The 19,370-nt window shown below is 39.0% G+C and overlaps 1 protein-coding gene across 1 annotated transcript in view; it reads right to left on the bottom strand.

Annotated features, from left to right (window-relative positions):
- Positions 1-18,907, bottom strand: part of LOC124553253 — a 286,386-nt gene extending 267,479 nt beyond the window's left edge. Inside the window, exons 1-2 of the mRNA XM_047127140.1 lie at positions 18,717-18,907; positions 2,665-2,872 (exon numbers count right to left, since the gene is read on the bottom strand). Coding sequence (XP_046983096.1) covers positions 2,665-2,872; positions 18,717-18,788 — 280 coding nt within the window. The 5' untranslated portion in view covers positions 18,789-18,907. The remainder of the gene's footprint in view (positions 1-2,664; positions 2,873-18,716) is intronic.
- Positions 18,908-19,370: the final 463 nt, after the last annotated feature.

Here is a 19,370-nt window from a genome sequence, read left to right on the forward strand (position 1 = left end):
TCTTCCCTCTCGGTAGCCCGGTCTTCTTGCCACCAAACATTTTCGTGACCACCGCTGCAGACAATCGTGTACAGTGGCTACATTCCTACCAAGTCTTTCCGGGGCTACATTCTTATCAAGACTTTGTGCAGTATCACAGAAGGAACATCCTGCTTCTCATAGGCCTATGAGACGACTTTATTCAAACCCAGTCAGGTGTTGATAATGGTGTCTTTGTTGCCTCGAGGGCATTCTCGATTAATGTCAACACACGACATCCGACCTCAAAAGTAACTAAGACTCACAACTATTACCATCTATATTTAAAGCAAAACTGATTTGCACCCTCACAGTGCCACTACTATACAACTAGCATGAAATTTCAATAGACATCATCTTCCAGCTGTAGAAAAATGCCTACCAACTTTTGTTTATGTTGCACAATTCCTCAGTGCAGCATTCCCCCCCCCCCCTCCACCCCCCCTCCCCTCCCCAGTCAATGTACTTTTCTGTGTGATGTCTGTTCTTCCGGACATGTCTGAAAGAACAAACACCAGACATAACTTGTTCTCAAAATACTATTTATACAGTGCAATTGCTGCTCCAAGTCCTTTGCAGTCAGACCAAATTACAATCTCTTCAGTACAGCTCGAAGTTTTTACAAATTCTCCGTGAATTTATATTTCCTTCTCCAGTTTCTACTTGGTTTCCTTGCTCCATGTACAGAGGGAATAACACTGGGTATAAGCTACAACACTGTCTCACTCCCTACTCGACCACTGCTTCCCTTTCACGTACTTTGACTCTAATAACTGGATTCTTGGATTTTGTGCAAATTATAGATAACCTATTCTTCCCTGTAGTTTATCCCTGCGATACCCAGAATTTCAAAGATTGTAATCCACTCAAGACTGTCAAATGCTGCCTATACATTGTAATGATACAGGCTGTATTGGATCGTGTGGAGTATCCGATACAGCAGGTTCTGTAGTATGCGATACATGCTAAAAGAGATGTGGGTGTTGTATAAGGACACTTAGAGCAACAGTGTGAAATAGTTGTAATGAAAATTTTAAACTGTGTCACAGGTGGTAATGTAAGGGTAAAGTATGTACAGTTGGGATAAGTTATTATCACTTTAATACAAATTTCGGGATGTTTTGAAGAGAAAGAACAAGTTCTGGAATCAGTGTTAATAGTGTATAAATGTTAGCAATGCCAGCTGTTGTGGCCGACAGTTCTAGGCGCTTCAGTCTGGAAAAGCGCAACCACTACGTTCGCAGGTTCGAATCCTACCTCAGGCATGGATGTGAGTGATGTCCTTAGGTTAGTTAGGTTTAAGTAGTTCTAAGTTCTAGGGGACTGATGACCTCTGATGTTAAGTTCCGTAGTGCTCAGAGCCATTTGACCATTTGTTAGTAAAGTTTTTCATTCAGTTTTGTAATTATAATTCAATTGGTAAAATTCACTGTTTACCAAAATGCAAATTAATTGTGTAAACCACTAATTTTGGAAAAGCTTAACATTTATGTATCTTTGCAAGTCAGAACAACATATTCTTATGGAAATCACCAACTAAAAATCTGTAATTAAACTCGTAATTAATGTTTCTAGAACATTCTATACAGAAATTCAGTGCAATATCCACACATTATTAAAACTAGAGAAGGTTTATTTAAACTGGAGACAAACTGATTCAGAAAGACAATGTGTATCATAAATAATGTTAGAAGAATGATTCATAAATTTTTTGTAATACGGTTTAAAGATTTTGCGATGTATGTAATTATTCCGCATTTTAGCCTTCAAATGTTGTAAAAAGTCATTTTGAACATTTGAATTGCAATTTTGATGATTTAGAAATATTACCAGTCCAAAACTGTTTCATAAAATTGGATAACTGATTACATTATGTGAAGATATGTTCTGGACCGAATAACAAGAACTTAAGTGTTAACTGTACGTATGTTTCAAAATTGCACTTGTAAAAGATTGTTAATTTCGGAAATATGCATTATGAATGTACTTGTTTTAAGTTCTTCTAAAACCCTGTAATGTCAGTTTTCGCTGGATTAACTTATTGCAATTGTAACATCAAACATGAAATAACATAATAATGCAAAAGAACGTAATTGTTAAAATTTGTATATATACACTTTGTCCAAAGCCTTGGTGCCAGTTGTAAATTAACAATTCTATCCCCATTCATGAAAGTTACAGCAGATCCACATTCGACGACTACTTGATCCCGCTCTAGAGCAAACAAGGAAGTTTTTGTTCTTACAAAGAGAAAACATATCATGCATAATGCAACAAGGTGATTTGCTAAGTCAAAACATATTTATAACTATCTTATTAAAACTCATTATCTATTAAATGTTGTACATAATTAAATTCTTTACTCTGTAACTAATAAATAAAATTTAGAAATGAATTACATGTATAAAAAAATCTCAAGTTGATATGACGTCACGGGTCACTACTCATTTCGACTCCCCTACGCTCACGTAACGCAAAGTAGATCTGACTACATTGCACATACTCCTGTAATGTTACAGTGTACTAATTTTTTCCCCCGGCAGTGTAGTTATTTATAGTGTCATCTCAACTTGTCGGTAAATATCAAAAGATAGCTGTAGTCCGATAAGAATCTCGCCACACAGAGAAGCGATACCAGACACGCACCCCTGGCTGAAGGTGAGGAGATGCCGGCCAGAGTGCGCCGGGTTTCCGAGTGAGAGACGTCCGCGACGAACGGCCAGTACCCGGGGCGTTGCTCGCGCAGGCAGTGCCGCAGACCGGCGTCCAGGTGGCTCACCAGCGCAGCAATCGCAGGGCACGGCGCGCGGCTCGCCGCGTCCCGCTTCAGCTGCTGCACCTCCTGCTGGTGGAGCTGCGACACACGCGACGACGGACATTACTATTCTCGTCGTCTGTTCTCGGGATTACCGAGACACAAGCAATTACTTAACAAATACACTTCGGCAAACAACAATGACCTTAAACATACAGAGAAGACACGAGAAAAGAATTTACCAAATGAAATGTGACACTTTTAAAGAGAAGTCTCAAATTTTAAACAAATTGTCGGCAATGTCACTGAAAGGATGTGAGAAGCCACAATGAAACTTTACATGAAAAAATAACAGTATGAAGAAAACAAAGTAAACTCACACCGGGTAAGAATTAAAACTTCAGCAGTTATGCCCTTAAATGACAATACTGCTCTCAGCGACACTGATTTCAAATAGCACTGTACTACAAGATGTACAACTTTGCTTCCACCACTTTTTCCCCAACATTTCAGGCTTTAATTAAACAAATTGGTTACACATGTATCATTCAAAGTATTTTCCATTGCTGGTCACTACTTTCTCCCATCTTTCAGGCAGTGAACGAATCCCAAGTAAAAAATTTTTTTCATTTTTGGAAGCGATCCACGAATCGATCCAATTTGTGACTTCTTCTTGAGACCGGAAGTGTCTGTCAGCCAGGCCACACGCCATTGGTCTAAACAGGTGATAGTCAGAGGGAGTAATGTCTGGAGAATATGGCTGGTGGGGTAGGACTTTCCATTTTAATGTTTCCAGGTATGTTTTGAACTCTCTTCAATGTGGGGTCGAGCGTTGTCGTGCTACAAAATCACTGGGCAAAAACCACAATGCGCTACACATTACGGCCATTGTAGTGCTATCTTTCAGTTACGTAGTCTGATTCCACCAGTTTGTGCCAGTTCTGACTGACTGTCAAGTGGGTGGTCAAAGAGAATCCACACACCTGGAGTTTGTGGTGGCAGACAGACCTGTAGCATTGCATAAGGTCTCGATTTTGGGCTGTTAGACATCTCTACCTACCTGCAGATCATATTATAGTGTGTGGCAGACATCTGCGTCTACCCACAATTCATATTTAAATGTCTGGCAGACAGTTCACAGAACCACCTTCACACTATTTCTTAACCATTCCACTCTGGACTAGCACTTGAGAAAAGATGAACACCTAAACTTTTTCATGTCAGTTTTGATTTCCATTATTTTCTCGCAATGGTCATCTCTGCCTAAGTAGGTTAAAGTCAACAAAACACTTCCACATTCATCTACTTACACATCTACATGGATATTCTGCAAATCACATTTAAGTGCCTGGCAGAGGGTTCATCGAACCACCTTCCTAATTCTCTATTATTCCAATCTTGTACAGCTCATGGAAAGAATGAACACCTATATCTTTCTGTATGAGCTCTGATTTCCCTTATTTTATCGTGGTAAACATTTCTCCCTATGTAGGTCGGTGTCAACAAAATATTTTCGCACTCTGATGAGAATGTTGGTGAGTGGAATTTCGTGAGAAGATTCCGTTGCAATGAAAAACATTTTTGTTTTTAATGATGTCCACCCTAAAACCAGTATCATTTCAGTGACATTCTCTCCCACCTTTCGCGATAATACAAAACGCGCTACCCTTCTTTGAACTTTTTCGATGTACTCCATCAGTCCTATCTGGTAAGGATCCCACACCGCGCAGCAGTATTCTAAAAGAGGACGGACAAGCATAGTGTAGGCAGTCTCCTTAGTAGATCTGTTACATTTTCTGAGTGTCCTGCCAATAAAACACAGTCTTTGGTTAGCCCTCCCCACAACATTTTCTGTGTGTTTTTTCCAATTTAAGTTGTTTGTAATTGTAATTCCTAGGTATTTAGTTGAATTTACAGGCTTTAGATTTGACTGATTTAGCATGTAACTGAAATTTAACAGATTTCTTTTAGCACTCATGTGGATGACCTCACACTTTTCATTATGTAGGGTCAACTGCCAATTTTCGCACCATTCCGATATCTTTTCTAAATTGTTTTGCAATTTGTTTTGATCTTCTGATGACTTTATTAGTCGATAAACAACAGCGTTATCAGCAAACAACCTAAGACGGCTGCTCAGGTTGTCTTCCAAATTGTTTTTATAGATAACTAACAGCGAAGGGCCTATAACACTACCTTGGAGAATGCCAGAAATCACTTCTGTTTTATTCGATGACTTTCCATCAATTACTATGAACTGTGACCTCTCTGACAGGAAATGACAAATCCAGTCACGTAACTGAGACGATATTCCATAAGCACGCAATTTCACTACAAACCGCTTGTGTGGTACAGCGTCAAAAGCCTTCCGGAAATCTAGAAATACGAAATCTCTTGTCAATAGCATTCATTCTGAGGAGAAAGCTGGCGAGTGAAATTTTGTGGAAATATCTCACTGCAAAGGGAAACCCATTTTTGAATCAATGTCGCCCCAAATTTGCTTAGCACATTTACAATACTCCCTCTCCAGCGTAGTGATAATACAATCAGCTGGCCTTCTTTGAAATTTTTAAAACCACCAGCCACCACTCTACAGCACTGCCCCCCCCCCCCCCCCCCATCCTGCATTCGTTGCAAGTCTCCCACCCAGCATGAAGTCCTAAGCAACTGGGAAAAAAAGTGCAGGTGACTCCTCTCTATAAGAAAGATACAAGAATGGCCTAGAAAAACTCAGCCCAATATCCTTGACATCAGTATGCTGCAGAATTCTTCAAATATTCTCAGTTCAAATACAATAAATTTCCTTGAGAAGAAAAAGCTTTTGTCCACAGATCAGCACAGATTCTAGAAGTCACTACTCGTGCAAAACTCACCTCGCCCTTCTCTCGCACAATATCCTGTGAACTGTGGATGAAGGGCAACGTGCCAGATTCCACACTCCTAGATTTCGATAAAGCAGTACCCCACTGCTGACAAATGTACAAGTGTATGGAACAGATTCCTAGGTATGTGAGTGGCTCAAAGACTTTTTAAGTAATAGAATCCAGTACAATGTCCTCGACAGCGAGTGTTCGTCAAGAGACAAAGGTATTAAGTCTGGGTCATCAGCAAAAGAAAGCGTGTATAGAACAGTAGAGTGACCTAGTCTTGAGTATTGCTCGAGTGTTTAGGAACCGACAAGATCAAATTAAGAGAAAACATTGAGGCAATTCAGAGGCGGGCTGCTAGATTCATTACCAGTAGGCTGGATCAGCACACGCAGTTATTACTGAGATGCTTTGGGAACCCCACGTGGGAATCCCCAAAGAGTAAGTGGCATTCTTTTCAAGGAACGCTGTTGGGAAAGTTTAGAAAACCAGGTTTTGAAGCTGATTCCAAACAATTCTTCTCTGTCAATGTTCATTATACACAAGGACCACAAAGATCAGAGAAATTATGGTTTGCACATGGGCATCTAGACAGCCATTTTTCCCTTACTGTATTTGTGAGTGGAACAGGAAAGGAAATAACTAGCAGTGGTACAAGGCACCTTCTGCGACACACCATGCAGTGGCTTGTGGAGTACGTATGTAGATGTAGACAGTTCAGATCATCAAGTCTCCCCAAAAGCAACTGATTATGATAACAATAGTTAAATTCAAGTCACTCAGCACATACTGGCAACAATGTCACACACTACTTCCTCTGAAGCCAACTGCTAAAAAATGCATGTTATTTTAATGACACTATAGGATGCCATTAATCTGCTTTTGCCACACGATTATGTTTCTGTTATTGTTTATATACGAGGGTCACGCCAAAAGAAATGCACACTATTTTTTTTTTTTTTAAATCCATCTTTTATTCTACATGTTTGAAAGTTTTACAGTGTGTAGCTACATCCTTTAGGAACATTATTTTCATTTCTCCACATAATTTCCATCCCTCTGAACTGCCTTACGGCATCTCGGAACCAGCGCCTGTATACCCGCACGGTAAAATTCTGGACCGACCTGCTGGAGCCACTGTTTGGCAGTGTGCACAAGGGAGTCATCATCTTCAAACCTTGTTCCACAGAGAGAGTCTTTCAGTTCCCAAAAAGATGATAGTCACGTGGAGCAAGGTCATGGGTGTAAGGCAGGTGATTCAGTGTTGTCCATCCGAGTTTTGTGATCGCTTCCGTGGTTTTTTGACTGACATGTGGCTGTGCATTGCCATGCAACAGCAAAACATCCTGCTTTTGCCAATGTGGTCGAACATTACTCAGTCGAGCTTGAAAATTCTTCAGAGTCGTCACATACGCATCAGAATGTATGGTAGTTCCACTTGGCATGATGTCCACAAGTGAGAGCGCTTCGGAATCGAGAAACACCGTAGCCATAACTTTTCCAGCAGAAGATGTGGTTTTGAATTTTTTTTTTTTTTTTTTTTTTTTTTTTTGGGTGAATTTTCATGATGCCACTCCATTGATTGCCTCTTCATCTCGGGTGAAAAATGATGGAGCCATGTTTCATTACCTGTCACAATTCTTCCAAGAAATTCATCTCCACCATTCTCGTACTGTTCCAAAAGTTCGCTCCATACCGTTTTTCTCATTTCTTTGTGAGCCACTGTCAACATCCTTGGAACCAACTAGGCACAAACCTTCTTTAGGCACAAACCTTCTTTAACGCCAACACTTTCAGCATTCTCCAAACACTTCCTTCCCCTATCCCAACGTAGTGTGACAATTCATTCACTGTGTCGCGAGGACAATCCTCAATATTGCCATGCCTGCTTTCATCATGTAACCAGCTTGCCCACAGACTAACTGTACTGTGATCGACAGCAGCATCTCCATACACTTTTTTCAACCTCTTGTGGATGTTTCCCACTGTCTTGTTTTCACAGCACAGGAACTCTATGGATAGCATGTTGCTTCTGACGAATGTCAAGTGTAGCAGCCATCTTAAAGACATGCTGTGATGGCGCCACTTACGGGAGCAGGTTGAACTAAGTTTGAAAACAAGCGGGAAGGATGTATCTACACACTGTAAGACTTTCACATACGCAGAATGAAAACTGTATTTTTACAAAAATAGTGTGCATTTCTTTTGGAGTGACCCTCGTATGTATGTAGGACATTTGCATTTTTCATTTTGAAATGTTATTAATGATTTCTTCATTAGTACATAAGTGAGTTTTATGAAGGTTGGACAGGTGACCAGCCAAGGCCTGGATACAGGAACCATCCCAGCCTTTACTTGGACTAATTTAGGGGAACAACAGAAAATCTAAATGAGGATGGCCAGACAGAGCCATTATTAATGACTTTGTATCGAAGGCAGAATCTAAAGTGTAACAGAACAATCCTGGGTTCGACTGGAAGCAAATACTTTCATTTTACATTACTTTCTGCTTGCAGCAAAAGCAGAAAATGTATATATAGTGTCAGGTGAGGTATTTGTAAAATAGGGGTAATTAGAAACAAGAGGGAAAAAATTTTTCTGGAGAGAGATTTGATTTTTTATTCTACACCACTTGCCTCTCTTTATTGTTCAATTTTGTTCACTGTTCAGCTTTTTATACTGATGTACCTAGCAGTTTGATAGCTCCAGATTTGGGAAGGAAGACATTTTTTTCCTTTATTTATTGGTAACTTAAACATGCTATTTATGGTTTATTAAGCTATACACAGCGATCCAAAAATTTCCCTCTGAGGGGATTTGCTTCAGCATATATGCAATTTTGTATGACTCCGATGTGGGTATACAAAAACAGACATGCAGTCAAGGGGTTATTGTGGCATTCGTGTGTTTCTAAAGCGCGTACGGTAAATGTGGAAATGTAAACTACGGTGACGTTATTAGCAAATGGTCCACCAAACAGAAGCAACATGCCACCATTCTTTTCTTGCCTGATGAGGGAGAGACATAGAATGAAGAATGTGTACAGGGCAGCATGTCTGTTGGAAACCATCATCACAGAATGGTGTGTCAAAGGATGGTGACGCTTCGTGATAACACACAGCCGTTATCACAAATGTCGTGGTGCAGAAGTTGCACCAAGTCAAGTGGGAGACACACTACCACCTGCCCACGCCCACATCTCTCCCCCTACGATTACACCACCTTCGGTCCCTTAAAGGTCTCGAGGGGTCGGAAATTCCTGTCAGACGAAGATGTGTAGCAGCAATTGCGGACTTCTTCACACAGCCTCTACAATCTGGTGCATCAGCGAAATGACTGCCTCAAAGCTCACGGCAACTTTGCCCAATTGTGATGCCAATTCTGGATTATCCATTTTTCAAACAAAGCTTTTTGACCACCCCTTATACAAGGTGTAAACAGTATAAGGTGCCAAAATTATACAGATGGCACATCTTGCAATGCTTGACAAAAAAGTCTAGTAACATGTTTGCGTATTTCCTACGGTTGTCCCGGAAAAAAAAAAAAAACACAGTTCGTCTCAGGATAATGGTTTTGGAAAAGTAGATACTTGGCCGTGCACGTACGTACATAAGCAATCGGTTCATGTCATTGCCCGCTGCGTGTATTGACATTTCGAGCGTAAATCGTAAACACATAGGCAACTGCGGCCTGAGTGGCTGTGTCATTTTAATACACCGAGCGACGACCGTAGGCGAGTAACCAGTGCAGATGTTATTGCAACTCTGTTAACTGTTACGATGGAAAGGAGATTTACTATAGCTGAACTATGCGATATGCATTTAATTTATGGTGAGGAAAAAGGTGTTGCAAGGGCAGCTGTACGAATTTATCAAGAACGCTTCCCACGATGACGACTTTCGTGCACCAAAGGTTTGTACCATTGTAATTCTCTACTTGTATGCGATTATTATGCATTTACATCTTAATAAAATACAGTAGTTATCTGCACCTTTGTAAATTTTTGTCCGTATGCGAAACGTATCTTCTGTTCTGATATGCTTCCCGTTTTTGTTACATCATGACAGAATACAACTGACGAGTATGTATTTAATTTCCTTAGATTGAGAGATACTGGCTCTTTAATGTCCTGCCCAGAAGGCAGAGGGCCGGCGATCGTACATTGGAAGCTGAGGAAAGAATTCTGGACCGCATCCAGGAGGATCCTTCTCAGAGTACTAGAAGCACCGCCCGCCATGTGGGTATATCGCACACTGTCATTCATCACACTTTGCAAGAGGAGCGTCTGCAGCCTTACCACATTCGACGCGTACAAGCATTGGAAGAACAAGATTTCCCTCCACGACGTGAATTCTCAGAGTGGTTTTTGTTACACAGTGCGCAGCATAATTTTGTCAACAAAATACTTGTCACAGATGAAGCGTGTTTCACTCGCAACAGAATAACTAATTTCCATAACATGCACACGTGGAGTGTACACAATCCTCGCCACGTAGTGGCAACACATTTTCAGCGACAATTTTCTGTAAATGTGTGGGTGGGTATGCTCGATAATTATATTATTGGGCCCTATGTTTTACCTGCACGTTTGACTGGTAACTATTTCTAGAGGAAACATTGTTACCAATATTGTTAGAAGACATTCCGATAGGCATACGTCATAACATGTGGTTCCTCTACGAAGGTGCTCCATCCCACATTGGTCACAGCATACGCAGATTTTTGGATAGTCGATTTCCAGGGCGATGGATCGGGCGTTTGAGTCCACGTCGATGGCCAGCACACAGCCCTGATTTAAATCCACTGGATTTTTACTTTTGGGGCCATATGAAGAAACTTGTTTATGCTGAGCCAGTAAACAATGTGGACAAATTGACGCAGAAGATTTTAGATGTTGCCAATACCATAAAGGCCAATGTGCATGTGTGTGAACGAGTGCGACGAAACTGGGTTCGCCGTAATGAAGCATGTGTAGAAACGAATGGTGGTCATTTCGAGCATTTATTGTAGTATTGGTGTAAGAGGAAACGAAGTAATGGGTTTTCTTTTTGTTACGATGTTGTTGTAGAGAAGGAAAATAATGTGAATTTAGTATTCGTTATGGCATTGCCGTAAAAAGGTGAAACAGGTGAGTGTAACTAATGCACAACTATCTACTTGGTGACTGATTGAATTTGTACTAATGGAAATAGATTGTGTTTGATATTAGCTTGTCATTACTACTACGACCTTCGTTATCGACTTGTTGAGAAACAGACTGGTTGTATTCAATTCACGTAAAGCGAATTACACATTCTTTACAACACAAAAACTGTTTACATTCCTTATTTCGGTAGCACTTGTTTATCACACCACGTCATTGTACACGTCTAATGATTTCAATCCTCTGGTCGGCTCGATGCCTTTCTCTGGCCGATCCGCCATTGTAGGCGATAAGCTCGGTACGCCGTGTACTGTCGGTTGACTACGTAAACAGAAACGCATATACTATCTATCCTACGAACATTAGGTTTTAATAACACAAAAATAAAGTACATGATAAAAGGAAATGTCATTAGACTTTTTTGTCAAGCACACCGAGATGTACCATCTGTACAATTTTGGTGCCTTATACCGTTTACACCCTGTATTTTATCCTTTCCAAATGAGATTATAATAACGAAATTACTTGCTTTCAAGCTAAATAATAACCACTGCATATTTACTTTAATCCCCTAAAAAATTACAAACTGGGTACAGAAACTGAGTGACAATTGCAAAATAATTTATGTTTCTCCATATCAAGCTTTGAAAAAACAGCAAAGACCTACATTAAAATGTATGCAGAAAGCACTTATGCTGTAAATGACATGCCAAGGGATGCTCATAATGTTATAAAATTAAATTATTTACGGAAGCAGCAGCAGCTTAAGGTGACACAAAATCAGTCATATGCCACCAAATTAAAGGATGGAAACTATATTTTTCTGAGAGTCCAGAATGAAAGGAAGAAATTGAATCTGACCCTTTATACATGATTTGCACCATTTTATTCTGATTCCTTCAGGTGAGAGGGTACCACTGGATAAATCAGATCTTGGGCATCCTTAAGCTCTTCCTCCACATATTGAAGCTACAATGGCCAACTGTTTAACTGCTCATGCAGAAATGGTATATCCATGTGACAAAGAGGAACTTAAAGTAATTGGCACAACAGAATGTTAAACAAAAATCGTTGAAAACTCCATTTAAAGATGATCATCCTGGTGAGGATTGGTATCAGGCCTTTATGAAACGGAACCCCCTTTATTTCTTTGAAGAAACTTTAGCACCTGCAACAGTCCCCAAACACCGCTCGAGACCCATTTGCAGTTTATAACTTCTACATGAACTAATAATATGTATTAAATATGTGGTCCAAAAGACTATGAGACATCATGCTGTGTTTTGCAGTGACTCAAGTAGGGTAAGAACTCTTGCGGAAGATGAAAAGCCACTGAAGAAAAGTCTGCAGGATCAGGTATGGAGATTACAGCTGTTTTGTCCTGTGTTGCTGCAGATGACTCTTATTGCTACCATTTATCACAAATCAGGGTGGAATGGTCTGGAGTCTATTGGCTTTGTATAATGTGTACACAGTGACATTATGCTGCTTTAACAAATGGGTGGCTGGAGGAGCCTAAGTTTTATCAGTGCTTCACTACAGCTTTTATACCTCACATACAAAACCCTCATACAAATAACAAATTACATAGACAACGTGTCATTTTAATATTTGATGGAAATGCTAGCCATATCGGTCTACAATTAGTGGAAACAGCTGTACAAAATAATATTCATTCAGTACGCTTGCAGAGGTATTTTATCTGAAAGACTACACTCTCTTGACAAATTTGTGTCTAACCCTGCTCAAACAAATCGAGAAAAATCTTAGTCACACATTTGTGTGTTCTGATAAGGAGTATTTTTAACAACTTTCAGATGTCTCCACCACAATTTTTCTTATTTCCAAAACAGCCTTACGTGTTTTCAACATTCTACCACTTTCAAAGTCTATAAAATACAATAGAAAGGTGGTATCAAATGATATGAAAATATGTTACATTTCACCATTTATTTGAAAATTAATACTGTGAGAAGAAGATGATTTTTTTTTAGCTTACCAGTGTTATCTCAATCATAGAAAACCGTTCAATAGGTACATTTTATCTCATCAACATTCTTCACCATGAGACAAGTGCAAACTACTACCAAGGAACAAATTAGAAACCAAACGGACTAAACTGTTAGTCAGTGCTAGATACGTTGAATACAATACATTTGTTTGTTTGCAACAACCTTTTTCATCACTGGATTGTATAAAACCATAGCATCAGTAAGCAATTCCTGGAAATCATAAAAAAACTGTGCAACTATATTTTTGAATGGTCAAAAACAATATGTGGACGAGGTCACTTGGTGACACTAGTGTAAATCAGGCAAATTGTCTGTCAACAAGTGCATCGCCATCCAGCAGCCCCTTCCATGTACCATGTATTGTTCTCATGGTCATTCAAAAATACAGTTACACATTGTTCTGTAGAAAAAAATGTGTGTCTCTAAAACACTGTGAAATAATTTCTATGAATTGTTTACTGATGAGAGCATTATATACAATGTAATAATTTAAAAGCTTGTTGTTAACAAAAAAGTGTTGCGTACCATGTGCCTAGCACCGCCTAATGGTTTAGTCCACTTGGTTTCTAATTTGTTCCTTGGCAGCTACGCATGTGTGTCTCTGAAGAATGTTGACAAGATACAACGTATCTACGGAACAGTTTTCTACTGGTGCCCTTGCATGGCAGAAAATGCCTAAACGCCACATTCCAGTGTCGTCAACTGTATATGGCACCCAGTCAGATGGCCTTATCTATTTAAAACCCTTCCATACTCAAACAGTTTAACTATAACAACATCTAGAATTTCAACCCTTTTTTTCCCGAAAATCCCTTACAACAGCACTACTACAGCTGTTCCCAAAAGCTTTCATGCTATTTTAATTGAAGTTATCATTATATAAAACATTTGTAGCACAGGACAACAAACAGTTTTACAAAAATCTCTAAAAGATTAATCCTGTTTACTCCTTCATCCCTCTCTCCCTTCCCTCCATTAACCCCATCCCCTTGCTCCTATGTCCCCCCCCCCCCCCCCCCTCTTAATTGCTTCATGACACTACAGTGGGACATACATAAAGATAAATTATTAAATAAAATGAACAGTTTGTGCTATGCTTCTAGTATTTTAAGTTAAATCTGTGATATCCAAACACACAAATGTGCCTACTTTGCATTAGTACACTCAATAATTACATACTGCATTCCTTTTTGGGGCTTCTCCCATAAGAATGTATTTATTATGCAGAAGCGAATAATTAAGACAATGAAACAAGTACCCTTGTCTTCACCACTAAACATCTCTTTAAGGAGTTCAGTATTTTGCCAGTGCCTTGTATCTATATTCATGAAACAGTGTGTTTTATTCATGAAAATCTCCATATATTTACAAAAAATAGAGACGTTCACTATCATAATACTCGTCATTCCAATGATATACTTATAGCTGATCAAAGGCTACATAAATGGCACAGTAGTGTAAGGCACAGGGGAGTACTTCTGCATACGAAGCTACCTGAAAATGTCAGGTCTTGCCAGAAAGGATTCAGATCCTAAATAAAGTCAATCATACAGAAGCACTGCTTCTATTCAGTGGAAGAATTTATGAATAGTAATCTAAAACAATTTTTGTAATGTATTTTACTGGATGTGTTAAAATATTACTTTCAACTGACTTATTTGACTCTATTCACAGATATAACTGTTCCTTGTTATGGCTCATCTGCACTTATGATAACACAATGTAAATAGTGTTACTCTGCAATCATTATCTGATGACAGTATGTGTTGTTGTTGTTGTTGTTGTTGTTGTGGTCTTCAGTCCTGAGTCTGGTTTGATGCAGCTCTCCATGCTACTCTATCCTGTGCAAGCTTCTTCATCTCCCAGTACCTACCGCAACCTACATCCTTCTGAATCTGCTTGGTGTATTCATCTCTTGGTCTCCCTCTACAATTTTTACCCTCCACGCTGCCCTCCATTACTAAATTGGTGATCCCTTGATGCCTCAGAACATGTCCTACCAACCGATCCCTTCTTCTAGTCAAGTTGTGCCACAAGCTCCTCTTCTCCCCAATTCTATTCAATACCTCCTCATTAGTTATGTGATCTACCCATCTAATCTTCAGCATTCTTCATGACAGTATGTAACATACCAAAAAAGGGAAATACGGAAGCGTCCGATCCCACCCGTCTGCTTTGACCCATGACGTCACAAATATGGCGGAAACAAAAACAAACACACACACTTTCCACAAGAAGACTAATGACACTAACGGGACAAGCGCGGGAAATGGGGTGTTTTGGGTTTGGGGCAAACTAAATATAAACAAATTTAGACGCCTTGCGTAGCTACAACGTGTAAGTGAAGACAGCCATGCATGAATACCCACCCACCTCCCCAGGGGTCGTTACCCCTGCAACCCATAGAAGAATGATGCTTCAGTAGCTGATAAGTGTTTGTCTTTTTTTAAAAAAAAATCTCATGGGATAGAACGAACAGATCAGAAAGATAAATATAATAAACTAAAACAGAAATTCGAGGAAACAGATAATTAAAATAAGTAATAAGTGTTTTAAAATTTAAAAAAAATCTCACGAGATAGAACGAACAGATCAGAAAAGTAAATAAAATAAGATAAAACAGAACTGGAGACAGCCACACTCAAACCAAACTCTGCGCCGTCATGACGTCACACACGACGACACCCTTACGTCACGGGTCAAAGCCAACGCGTTGGATCGGACGCTTCTGTCGACCCCAAAAAAGTCATGATTCACTATGTACAGCATATGATTTATATAGATGTATATCTTAAGAATGTCTACACTTATGCATGTAACTGCATACCTACAAAATAAGTATATTTATGTATCAAAGCAAGTGAAATGTAACTTATCCTACATCTATGTGTAATAACGCAACAAGATTTCTGGATGAATAAATAAATGAAATGAATGAAATAATGTTTGTTATTTACAGAAAAACAATTCCATAGTAACAGCCCCTCCCAAGATCTTGTAAACCTTATTTTGAATCGCCAATTCTAAATATATTCCCCTTCTCATCCTCCTTTTAATTTTTATTAATTTATCATATGTACAATTACAGCTTATGTTTTATATGTCTCTAAGAGTTTTATATGTCTGTAAGAGTTATCTTGGAATCATAAGAAAATGTGGTATGCAATATGAGAAAATAGGAACAAGTAATGGAAGTTCGCACAATTTCCAGTGTACCATTAACACTAATACTGGAGTGGTTTTTATATGATTTTAATTCCGGATTGTGTTTTAGTTAATCTGATGTTTGGTGGTTATGTAGTTTTATTACGCAAGGTAATGTGGATGCTCGGCGTACGCTATTGATGACACTGACATATGGTGATTCAAAAGTACATCATCTCAAATTGTTTGGATTTTCCTGTATGGCGTTCACGCATTAGTTCCATTTGTGGAAACGAAAATGTGTGGGAGCCACTTGTCTCTCAACTATTTCTATGTTTTGTAAAGTATTTAAAGCATTTATGAAGTTTCACTGATGATATTCTGTAAGTTGTAAAAATTAAAAAACAAAAATTGCTTGTTAACAATTTGCCTTATCTACACTAGACTGCCCGGTGACCTGTTCCACTGTGATATTTTCAACTGATCTAAAACAGTTATGCACCGTTTTGTAAACACGCCTCTTTGTAAGTAATTGTAAAATGATTTCTGTGAATTGTTTACTGATGAAATTGTTTTATACCAGGTAATGATGAGAAAAGGTAACAGTGAATAAACAAATGCATCATGTGCTGGTACGTATGTGGTCACATATCTAGCACCGCCTAGTGGTTTAGTCCAGTTGGTTTCTAATTTGTTCCTTTGTAGCAGTTTGCACTTGTCTCTAAGTTACTAATATTGACAAGATACACTGTACCTACTGAAGAGTTTTCTGTAATTGCTGAAACAGTGACAAGCTAAAAACCACATTCTACTCACTGTACTATGTCTCTAATCAATGGTGAAACATATTTTCATATCTTTTGATATGTGTTTTGTGCTGTATTTTATAGCCTTTGAAATTGATGGAACAGTCAAAAGTGTATGGCGATTCTGGAAATAATAAAAAAGTGTAGTCAAGACATCTGCATCCAAATGGCACTTTCGTGCAAATTGCAGCTGACAAGAAGTATGGTACCAACTATCTTAGTTTTAATGTTATTTGATAAATTCATTTCAGGAATGGTTCACTTTGGATTTTTTTATTACAAGTTGGCGGTTCATAAGTCGTAGAACAATGTTAGTTTATGGTTATACCTGCTGGCAAATACATACCCAGTCCACACTCAGATTGCAGTTTCCACTTACCTCTGACCTAATACGATAAATGTGAGCACATGAGGTAAATGTTAACTTTTTTGTCACAACCAACAGATTACTGAATCCAAGAGTAGAGTTCATATGAGCATGTCATTTGAGTCAATATTTGTCAGATTCTACTGGATCAAGAAGTCTCACACATATTGTAGATTTTTAATTTTTAATAGCATTTTATGAATTCTATTTTCATCCACCATGTATAGCAAACAGAACAAAATGATACAATAAATAAAACTGAACAACATATGGTGCAGTACACATAAGTTTCTACCCAGTCTCATCTGTGAAAAATATGGACAAGAAACTGAATGAAACTGGCAATTGGTACCCATTTATATAACTGAATTATGATTGTTCATGTAGGCCTATGATACCCTCATTTTATTTGTTTGTTATGTTCAGTGATTGTTCACGTAATTTAACTGCTTTGCTCCCAATGCAGTACTTCCAAGCTGTCTAAAACATATGGTACAAGTGGAGACAAGGCAAAGTAACTGTATCTCGTATTGCCTTGATATATTGCTGACAGAAAGCTCTCAGATTTCCAGCAGAGTAGCATATTTTAATAAAGGTACTTAGCTCGAAAACTTAAAGCACCTCATAAGGCGAAGTCACAACTCTCTTAACCATAATGAAAAAAACAAAGAGAAGATAACCTGACTTGAGTCAATATCAGCTGAGAACTGCACGTCATATTTGTTTCGAGAAACAAAACACGCTTTTAACTGTTTTAACCGCACTAAAATGAGATGACAACGGTTTATATATTGAACAGAGCAACATACCAGGTGTAAACGAAAGCTCTTGTTGGGAAGAGCGTTTTACTGATTCAACAGTTGCAGTCAAAACAAAGGATGCGTGAGATTAAAGTTTGTGCCAACACGTAATTGGCAATCTGTTAAGACGATGGTTCGTCGTGCTGTTTGTACTCTCGGCAGCTCTCGCTAACACACGCAGTCAGGCGAAATAAAAATATATAACAGGTACACAGCCATTCTATTTACTGACATCCCGCAACGCCAATACTTCTGAGAAGCTATTTCAACTCTGCAAAGCCATTGCATGTACATTATGTGTACTTACAGAACACCCAGTCTCGATCAATGAACGAGTGGATCCCCCTTTTAGATGATCTTACTTTTCTCTGTTAAATCCCAGTCTATTTACGTTCACTACCGATTGCACCTTCAAACGGTATTTTGCTTTATCGCGTCGGTGCGAATGTCTTCTCATTAATATCGGTTTACAGTACAGGCAGACTGCAAATCCACGACTAACTAGTGATGATCCCCACCCACGCTAAGCATGACACAACTGGAGCATTAGTCATCGGAAACTTAGCATCAGCTGCGCCAAACAAAGACGTCATCCTGTTTGCTATCATCATCACACTTTTTCTCTCTCTTTTTTCCCTTCCTCAATCGACCGCATTCGTAACAGCTAATACGCAATAAGCCAGATTCACAATGGTTTAGACAGAACGATCTTCCAATATAAAGGCACTCTGATGACAATTTGCAAATCCAAAAATGGACACGAAAGCGCTTATGTGAAGGTGGTTTTTCTGCTCTATTACGCACCAACTTGATCGCCTTCCTGATGTCTTCTAAGATGCGATCCTTAACAGCGGAATTATCGTCGTAAAACTCCATTTTAGCCACGTCGTTTCGGACGACGGCTCCAATTTTTGATACTAAAGCTGAATTTGTTACATGTCAGCTGCCTTACAGAGCACAAATCACGTTAAGTTGGTCCGCACCAGACCACACGTCGGCCATTTTTACGAGGACGTTCGAGAGCTTCGCTGCGGGAAACTAATCGATTGACAGGACAAAACACTGGCACTGCTGCGTTCTGCAGCGCCTTCGTATTGTATGTGTTTATGTTTGGATAATGAACGGAAAGAAGAGATGGAAATGCATTGTACAAGCTTATCACCATAAATAAAATAATCTACGCACAATAACATAAATATTCAGAACCTCCCGTAAACTACATGTGTGTAAAACCGTAAGAATGATGTATGATGTTTATTTTGATTAACACCGGTGATTTCGTGCGCCTATTTTTAAAGTGTATAAAAATTGTTAGTTCTTATGGCAGAAATACCTTAGTTTGACATAGCCTTACGCTTTACACAATAGACTAAGCCATGAGCCAACGTTAGAGTTTTAGAAATAAAATAATTGTCATTGGGATTTGCGCCATAGTCGCATTGAAGGAGTACTAATGAA

The sequence above is a fragment of the Schistocerca americana genome, chromosome 11 (genome assembly GCF_021461395.2).
Source record: "Schistocerca americana isolate TAMUIC-IGC-003095 chromosome 11, iqSchAmer2.1, whole genome shotgun sequence".
NCBI lineage: Eukaryota > Metazoa > Arthropoda > Insecta > Orthoptera > Acrididae > Schistocerca > Schistocerca americana.